At 47.4% G+C, this 10000-nt stretch overlaps 1 protein-coding gene across 2 annotated transcripts in view; it reads left to right on the forward strand.

The window, feature by feature from the left end:
- ncoa2 (nuclear receptor coactivator 2) overlaps positions 1-10000 on the forward strand; it is a 98079-nt gene that overhangs the window by 75293 nt on the left and 12786 nt on the right. For both annotated transcript variants that reach the window (XM_080855014.1, XM_080855015.1), the window contains exons 12-17: positions 1881-2079; positions 2664-2873; positions 4638-4844; positions 5600-5729; positions 6097-6211; positions 8338-8649. In XM_080855014.1, coding sequence (XP_080711140.1) covers positions 1881-2079; positions 2664-2873; positions 4638-4844; positions 5600-5729; positions 6097-6211; positions 8338-8649 — 1173 coding nt within the window. The remainder of the gene's footprint in view (positions 1-1880; positions 2080-2663; positions 2874-4637; positions 4845-5599; positions 5730-6096; positions 6212-8337; positions 8650-10000) is intronic.

The following is a 10000-nucleotide window of genomic DNA, read 5'->3' on the forward strand; positions in this document are numbered from 1 at the left end:
AATAGAGACGTCTGTCGCTCTGCCCTCTGCTGTCCGTTTAGCAGAACAGACGGCTCCATATGGTCTCACTCTTTTGGTCTCTTTTTTTTTTTTGTCGCTTTTTAAACAAAAATTCGCGCTCACACACACACAAGCGCACTCACTCACTCATACTATCACTTTCTGTCTCATACACACACTGTTTCTCTCTTACTCTTTCTCACCGTCTCTCTCTGCCTCCCACTTCTCCCTCTCTCTCTCTCTCTCTCTCTCTCTCTCTCATGTCTGCCTCTCAGTGGGATGTATACACACTGCAGTAGATGTTTGCTCGTGTTGTGGTAGCATTGCTGTGCATTAGAAGGCCATTTAGCTTGGTGTTTTGATGGAGCTGTGTGAGTCAGGGTGCTCTCCTTACTTCCCTGGTTGAAGATTCAAAGTTTCAGTATGGATAAACAGACAAGCCTTTGTGTATTTGTGTGCTATGTGTGTTTGGTGCGTGTGTGTTTGTGCGTGCGTGTTGTTTGTGTGTTTGTATGTGAGCTGTGTGTGTTTGTGTGTTCGGTACGTGTGTGTTTGTGTGTGTGTGTGTGTGTGTGTGTTATTGTGCATGTTTGTGTGTGTATTTGTGCACTTATGTTTTTGTGTATGTGTGTTTGTGCATGTGTGTGTGTTTGTGCATGTGTTTGTGTGTGTGTGTGTGTGTGTTTGTGCGTGTGTGTGTTGGTGCGTGTTTGTGAGTGTGTGTGTGTTTGTGCATGTGTTTGTGTGTGTGTGTGTGCGCGTGTGTTTGTGTGTGTCTGTGCTCCCTTGTTTATAAGTTGTCTGTTCGGAGGCTGTCTTTATCAACCTTAAGCATAAGATCACAGAAGGTTTTGCAAGAATAGCAGTTGCTCGAAGCAAAGTCCACATTTTTTTTGTTTCTCCGTTAGATAAACAGGAAAAACCAAACAAGCAGCCCCATGCTGTTCCCACTGCCTGCTTGTTAAATGTGCGTGTGTGTGCGTGTGTGTGTGTGTGTGTGTGTGTGTGAGTGTGTGCGTGCGTGCGTGCGTGCGTGCGTGTGTGTGTGTGTGTGCGTGTGTGTGTGTGTGAAACTCGGAGGCATAAGCACACGTCATGAAAAATGCATGCTGTGTATGAATGTCAGGCTGAGCCCTGACCCTGTAGCATGTGTTCCAGTCGCAGGTGTGTGTGTGTGTGTGTGTGTGTGTGTGTGTGTGTGTGTGTATATGTATGGAATCATGCTGCTGATCCATGGCAAAAGGTTCAAGTGCTCAGATAACCTGCTTCAACACGACGTGAAGCCTGCCCTAGATTCAGGATTTCTGTGCATTCACCTCCTAGTGTGCACTCCTTCCCTCTCCTTCGCACTCACTCACTCTCTCCCTCTCCTTCACACCTCGTCTTCCTCTCTGTCTCTCCTTCCTCCATCTCTTTCTCTTCCTGCCTTAAGAACCTAAGGCTGCAGGTTTCCTTGTTCCTCAGATTGAGTCCCTTGGCATATTTTTTGTAAGATATCCAGTGTATATCCAGTCTTCTACAGCTATTAGACATTTAGCCATTGGACAGAAGCTTCTATCAACACCTTACACGTACACGCACACTTACACCCTCATAGAGTGCTACTGTTTATCTCCTGGTCAGCCTGTGACCTTTGGTGGGTTCAGTGGTTAAGAGTGGGAAAGAGATCTGATGTGTTATCCAGTAAAGTGGTTTCTGTGTCAGACTCAGGAAATCATGAATGAATATGTTTCTCTCTCTCTCTCTCTCTCTCTCTCTCTCTCTCTCTCTCTCTCTCTCTCTCTCTCTCTCTCTCTCTCTCTCTCTCTCTCTCTCTCTCTCTCTCTCTCTCTCACGCTCTCTTTCTTTCTCTCTCTGTGTGTTTGCGTGCACATGGACAGTCGAGTGAGCTGGATGACATCCTGGATGACCTGCAGAACAGCCAGCCGGGTCTTTTCGGCGAGGTCCGGCCCGTGTCCCTGCCGGCTGCCATGGACAAACAGTCCATCATCAACGACATCCTGCAGATGAGCCAGGACGCCGGCGCCGCCATGGGGCCCAACCAGCAGCACAAGGCCTTCCCCCCCATGGGCCAAGGCAGTGAGTGGCTTTCTGTGTCTGTTAAAGTGTGTGTGTGTGTGTGTGTGTGTGTGTGTGTGTGTGTGTGTCGTCACTGGCTTTCATGCTCTCAGTCTGTCTCTCGTTTAGTCTTAGTCTGTGTGTGTGTGTCTGTGTGTGCATGTATGTATCTAGCAGCTTGCTTTACCTGTTGAGCTACAGTGGAGATACCAGCTGAGCTGCAGGAATTGATATACATTGAAAGACGCACATGCAGATAGACACCTCCATGCACCAGGGGGTTCAGGCCCTGGGCTCTGTAAAGCAACTTGAGACAATGTTATTGTTTTGGTGCTATAAAAATAAACAAGTTGAAATTGAATGCATGAATCTGCAAACACACAAATGTCAAAAATCCCTTTCATTGTTTCGTTCAAGTAGCCTAGAGGGTAAAGGGTATGTTGTACAATATGAACTTAATATCACATCTCTCTTTCTTTCTTTCTCTCTTTCTCTCTCTCTCTCTCTCTCTCTCTCTCTCTCTCTCTCTCTCTCTCTCTCTGTCACTGTCTCTCTCTCATCCTTCCTCCTGTCCTCCCTCTCTCCTGCTCCCCCCCTCCATCCAGACTTTGGCGGCCCCAGACCGGGTCAGCCAGGTAGAGCCCCCCCTGCAAGAAGCATGTCTCTGGACATCAACATGGCTACCAAGGGCTCGCCAGGCCAGTTCCCCCTCATGAGGAACAACAGCCCCTACAGCATGATGCAGCAGCAACAGCAGCAAGGCATGATGGGAAATCACGGGGTCATGGGCAACCAAGCCGGCATGGTCAACCCAGGTGAGTCTCTATTCTGTTCCAGTCACACTCGCTTATCCCCTTCGCACACTTAAAGTGCATCCTCTGGTGTATACTTTTCTGTAAGTATTTAGGGGGTGAGGAATATCAATGCATAGAAGCAGAAATGGACCTCCTGTATAGCACCCTTTTTTTTGTGATACATTTTTCATTGACACCATTTATGCAGTGAAGACATTCATGCAGTTACGACATGCAACACAAAGGTATATCAGAACATTAATTACATTTATCATCTGGTGTACGTATAGCACCCTTTTAAGGTTGCGCTTCAGATACGTGTGACTGCAAGTAGGAGAGACGTGATTAACAGGTGCTTACAAGGGGCCGTGGAAGCAGCTGTTTCTAGGAACTGAAATAGAAATAACAGAAAGGTTGCCAGATGTCCACACTATTCAAATATATTAAAAATAAGTCATAGTCCCCTTAATTGGCCTGTTACAGAGTGGCATCCTCCAGGCCTAAATACCCACTCAAGTGTCCAGGAAGCGTGTGTGTGTGTGGAATGCTTTGGTCACTCCACTGTCCGCACTTAGGCCACCTTGAAAGGCTTACCACCAATTTGGTTGTCCTGGTTGGGTAGTTTGTCCCGCGCACTCTTCGGGGTGTAAGGTGTGGACGTGGTAATTGTGAAGTCTGTAATGTCAGAACTGGGGTCGTAGCAAAACGTCATCATATTTTTTAAATGTTTTTGGCTCACAAATCCAGTCTGTTTTGTCAGAGGCAGCAATAGCAATAGATGATTTAATATTGTTTTATTTGCTAGTAGTCCACCAGGTGTGGAAAAGTGGGGGGTCTGGAAGCTTTATTGAGGGTGGAACAGGTGCTTCTGTGGTGTGGGGACACGAACAGGACTTTCCCCTCAACACTGTTATTAAAGAAACCTTAAACAGGCAGATAAGAAAATGGCAGATGGAAATGTCTTTGCTTGCATATAATAACTGTGTACGTATTTTGTCTGATGGCATACGTGTGTGTGTGTGTGTGTGTTTGCGGCCCGGCTTTTCTGATGTGGTGGTATTGAGTTGTGACTGCACAGATGAGTCACATCCTCGGAAAGGAAACTCACTGTCATTCACGGACTGTGTGGTGTGTGTGTGCACGCAGGCATGTGTCACCGTGTAGGGTCTCGAGTACTTTCACATGGTGTCTTGATTTATTACATTGAGTAAGATGTCGTCTCTGTTCTCCTTCACGACGGAACATGATCCACACACCATGCCTCATGTCAGTAACGGTAACATCATGATTGAAACTATTAAGTGCTCTAGGAACCTTGGCATGTCAGCGGGTTACACATACACACACACACACTTCCAGTGCCACTGTCCACCACTAGTCCTGGTAAGAAGAGCACCAGACGGTTGGGACAGCGCTAAGATTCTAAGGTGCTAGCTGCTGCTTGTGTCAGTGAGGCGCCGGCGCTTGTCTGCTAGTGCTGTGATTAGCCGCATTCTTTTGTCCCTTAAACACACTTCTTATACTCTCTTTCTATACCCTTTCTCTCTTTATGTCACGCACACAGTTTAGTTTTTCTGCCCCCCCCCCCCCCCCTCTCTCTCTCTCTCTCTTTCTGTCTGTCTGTCTCTCTGTCTGCTTCTCTCTCCCTCCCTTCCTCTCATTTAAAAGTTGCTTCCAAAGCCACAATCAGTAGTCATAGTCTTTCACTGTGCCCCTCTCGCCACTATTTATTTATTTATTTGTATTCTTATTTTTATTAATTCTTATTTCTCCTCTCCGCCTCAGGTGTGAGGGGGGCCAACCTGCAGCAGGAGCCCTGGGGCCCCCACGGCCCCGGCGTAAACAGCTCGGCCCCGACTTCAGCGTCCGCGGCCCAGGCTCTCCAGCAGGGGGCGCTTCACGGGCGCATGGTGGCCAACGCGGGGGGCGCCGGAGGACAAATGAGGCCCAACAGCCAACCGGGTCCGAGACAGATGCAGATGATGCCTGGAGGTGAGGTTCTCACACACTCACACACTCACATACTCTCACACACTCACACACTCACACACTCACACACTCACACACTCACACACTCTCACACTCTCACACTCTCACACACTCACACACACTCACACACTCACACACTCACACACTCACACACTCACACACTCACACACTCACACACTCACACACTCACACACACACACACACACAAACACACACACGCACACACACAGTTCAACACTGCTCTTTCTTTCTCGTCTATCCCTGTCCTCCATTCTTCCTCTGTCTGTCTTATCTATCCCATAGTCATATTTGATTGTCTCCTGTCCCTCTATCCCCCCAATCCTGCTCACCTCTGTCCAGTCTGCACAGGTGTCTCTCTCTCTCTCTCTCTCTCTCTCTCTCCCCCTCTCTTTCTCTCTCTCTCTACCTTCTGTGTGTCTTCTCCGTTATCCCTCCATCAGTTCAGTCCCTGTTCATCTTTTCTTCTCTTCTCTTCCTTCTCTCTTTCTATCTCAGGAAACACTTTACCTCTCTACATCTTTACTTCTCTGCCCTCTAGTCTCTGTCTATTGGTCAAGTTATCACCGGTTGCTGTGTCTATACATCTCTCTCCATCTCTCCCTCTTTTCTTCTCTTCTCTTCTCTTCTCTTCTCTTCTCTTCTCTACTGCGTCCGACTTCTGTCTATAGTTAGTACTTAGAAAAAGTGTTTTTCGCAGTTCAAGTAAACTGTTATGGTTTGTTTTTTTGTTTGTGCAGGGCAAACAAACATGGACATAGGCATGGTGGCACACCAGTTCTCCCAGCAGCAGGTGCCGCCCAATCAGACAGCCCCGTGGCCCGACAGCATGATGCCCATTGACCAGGTGTCCTTTGCCACCCAGAATAGGTGAGTGGATCTGTAAAGCATCCAACTCAGGACTGAATTCTGTAGATGGTTGGGTGGATACCATTCATAACTTAATGCTAATCAGCAGAACTACATATATTATGTGTGTGTGTGTGTGTGTGTGTGTGTGTCTGTCTGTCTGTCTGTCTGTCTGCGTTTTTGTGTTGTGTTTATGTGCGTGTGTGTCTGTGATGTGTTGTGTGGAAGTGTGTGTTGTGTTTATGTGTGTGTGTGTGTGTGTGTGTGTGTGTGTGTGTGTGTGTGTGCGTGTGTGTGTGTGTGTGTGTGTTTGTGTGTATAAGTGTGTATGTGTATGTAGGGCTATGTACAGTGGCCCCCAGGATAATGTGTTTTGTTCGGCCCCTAGTGACGGCATTTCTGATGAGGGGGCGCTGCTCAGTCAGCTGTACAGCGTGCTGAAGGACGCAGACTGCCTGGACGAGATCGACAAGGCCCTCGGCATCCCCGCTCTGGTGGGACAGGTGAGAGCACACACTCCGTCTCATCCTGCTCCTTCTTCATTTCGCCTTCTACCTCTCTCTTACTCCCTCTCTCTTACTCCCTCTCTCTTTCCCTAGTCCTGTCTGATTCCCTCTCTGTCTGTCTCTCTCTTTCCCTCGTCCTGTCTGATTCCCTCTCTGTCTGTCTCTCTGTTTCTCTCTCCCTGTCTCTCCTTCTGTCTCTCTGATTCTCTACTCGTCTATTTGTCTTTCCCTCTTTATTCCCTTTTCTATTTCTCTCTGATTCTCTCTCTCCTTCTCTCTCTATCTCTCTCTCTTTATACCACTGCGTCTCCGTGCCCCCCTCTCTTTCCTTTGCTCTTTCTCTCTTTCGGTTTCTCGTCCTCTCCCTGCAGTTAATTCAGCCCTGTTCAAACGTGCTTTATTGGCATATCAATAGCATTTTGCATTTGCTCTCTGTTTCGTTCTCTCTCTCTCTCTCTCTCTCTCTCTCTCTCTCTCTCTCACACCCTCTCTCTCTCTTTCTTTCATGCATAAACTGAGATGGCTTAATTCAAAATTCAGCAGAGCTTTATTGGCATAGCTGTACACCAGTATTGACCATGCAGTGGGCATGGGACAATTAGACCTATAATACAAGCAAGCTAATGACCAACATCAAACAACAAACATTGAATTAGGAGTCAGCCATCGTTACTTCTAGTGTGTGTATCTTTCTCTGTTTTTCTCTTGTGTCTGTCCGTCTCCCGCTTGTCTCTCTCCACTCTCTCTCTTTATCCTCTTTTCTTCCCTCTTTTTGCTTCTTGTCTCTCTACGGTTTCGCTCTCACTTCTTCAAATGTCTCATCGCTCTCACTCTCTCACTCTCTCTCTCTATCTCTCTCTCTTTTACTCTCTCACTCTCTCTCTCTCTCTCTTTCTCTCTCTCTCTCTGTCTCTTGCTTTACTGGCAAGGCTGTGAAACAGTATTGCCAAAGCAGCTTCATGGACACACAGCATTATGTAATACATAAACATATTTGACATTGAGCAGTGGAAGTCATACAATAAAAATAATAATAAAATAAGGTATTTTAGATTTAAAATGTAAAATGATTTTTATTTTCATTTAGGGAAGGAATTCACTGTGTTTCTTTCTCAGTCTCTCTCTATATATCGAAAATGCTGATCACTACTGTCTCTCATTTTACTCCCAGCACCTCCCCCTCTTTCACGCTTTCTTTCTCCCCTCTCTCTCTCTCCCTCTATCTTTCCCCCTTCTTTCTCTGACAAGGCTGATCTCTCTCTTACTCACTTTATTTTCCCCATTCCTCCTCTTTCTTTCTCACCCCTCTCCCTTTGCCATGACTCTCTGCCACCTGTGTGTGTGTGTGTGTGTGTGTGTGTGTGTGTGTGTGTGTGTGTGTGTGAGTGTGTGTGTGTTTAGCGCGAGGGTCTGGCAGAGCAGCCTTACGTAATGAATTGCATAACGGCTCATAACAGCGGCGCCTGCTGAGTGGGAGCCCTGGGGCGGTGGCCAGCACAAGTGCAGCTACCGCTACAGCCACCACCGCTACATGCTACCACACTAGCGCTAGTCACTCGCTACAGCACAGGCACACACAAAACTCGACTAAACACACACAGCACACACTCAGCCAGTACAGGCTTCAATGATATAACAGTGTTAGTTGAGCTGTGGGTGTGTGTGTGTGAGTGAGTGAGTGAGTGTTTACAAATAGTACATCCTGTAGAAATGTGTTTGTGTGTCTGTTAGTCTCTTAGTTAATGTACGAGACTTGAGCGGTGTTCTGTGGCGATAGAGAGATGCTGAGGGGAGGGAATGCAGGGAGAAACAGGATAGTATTAATTACACACTGTGTGTGTGTGTGTGTGTGTGTGTGTGTGTGTGTGTGTGTGTACACAGAAGGTACAGTATGTGCCGCAGGGTTGCTTATTGCAGTAACAGACCATGTGTGAGAGTCTGTGTTTGCTTGTATGTCTGTGTGTGAACCTGTGTAAGTTAGAATCTTAATGTGTGAGTGTGTGTGTATTTGTGTGTGGGAGAGTGTGTGTTTGAGAATCTTAATGTGTGTGTTTGAGAATCTTAATGTGTGTTTGAGAATCTTAATGTGTGTGTTTGTGTGTGTGTGTGTGTATTCCCATCAGAGTCAGCCTCTGGACCATGGTCAAGACCCCGGTCAGGACCCCGGTCTGCTGATGGAGCAGAAGCTGCCAGTCTACCCTCCTCAGCAGTACGGCCATCCCGCCGGGCACATGACGCAGGGCGGCTACGGGCCGATGCAGGACCCCACGGGGGCGCCAGGCTTCCACGGCATGCCGGTGCAGATGGGCCAGAGGCCTGGCTACCCCATGCCCATGCGCATGCAGCAGAGGCCCGGGCTCAGGCCGTCCGGTGTGGTGCCCAACCAGCCCAACTCACTCCGGCTGCAGCTGCAGCACCGCCTGCAGGCCCAGCAGGTACAGGACATGCATACAAATACACACACACACACACACACACACACACACACACACACACACACAGACACACACACAGACACACACACACACACACACAAACACACACACACACTTAGATATATGCTCATACAAAAAGGCATATACAGTATGTGCATAAATACATCCTATATCTGATATGCTGATCACTACTGTCTCTCATTTTACTCCCAGCACCTCTCCCATGGCATGGTTTGATGTGCGCTCATACTCATAGACACGTGCACATAATACCTTCAGATATACACACACACACACACACACACACACACACACACACACATATGTGCACATATTACCCTCAGATATACACATGCTTGTGTATTTACACACCTCCCTGCATGCATGCACATGCCCAGGCATACATATGACCAGGGATGTAAATATGTCTCGAGAGAATGACACACACATACATACATTCATACATATACACACACACACACACACACACACACACACACACACACATACACATGCATATGAACTTGTGCTCAGACCTGCACAGACACACACACCCATACATACATGAACATGTGCCCAACCAGGAGGTAGACACACACATACACTAAAACTATTGTGTTCACAATATTGTCCTCTGATATTTAATTTCAAGAAGGGCCCCAGTAAAGGCCCTGTGGTAACAGAATATATTTAGAATATAGACTTCATAGGCTTTGGAACCAATCAAGGCTGATTGTCAAAATGTTCTGATTACGTAATGAGCAAATAAACATCAAAGGTGTTGCCAGTCATGAGAAACCAGCAACTGAAGTCCAGCTGTTGATAGGTGCTGACTGTAAAACAAGGAAAAGCATGGCAGACTGTCCCTTAGCTACAAAGGAAGCAGTTGCTTCATCTGTTTTGGAAAGTGAAAGGCAAAAGATCCTTAAAGAGAACGTGAAACCTGAAACTCGCTTTATGGCCTCTCTCTCCCTCTATCTCTCTCACTCGTTCCCTCTCTCTCCCTCCCTCTCTCTCTCTCTCTCTCTCCCTCTATCTCTCTCACTCGTTCCCTCTTTCTCCCTCCCTCTCTCTCTCTCTCTCTCTCTCTCTTTCTCTCTTTTTCTCTCTTTCTCCCTCTCTCTCTCATTCTCTCTATCTCTCTCTCTCTTCTCTCTCTCTCAGAGGCCTGGGTACTCTTTGATAAATATTGTTCTCTGTTCTCTGTCTCCAGGGGGTTTGGCTGAGTGTAAAGTCCCACGGCTGAGCCGCGCTGGTGTGTTCAGCAGCAGTCCGAGGCTCAGTCTGACGCACCAGCGCCGCTCGCCTCTCCAGCACTGCCTGTTCACTGTTCACACTATTCACAGCTGAT

The sequence above is a fragment of the Sprattus sprattus genome (assembly GCF_963457725.1).
Source record: "Sprattus sprattus genome assembly, chromosome: 17".
Classification (NCBI taxonomy): Eukaryota; Metazoa; Chordata; class Actinopteri; order Clupeiformes; family Clupeidae; genus Sprattus; species Sprattus sprattus.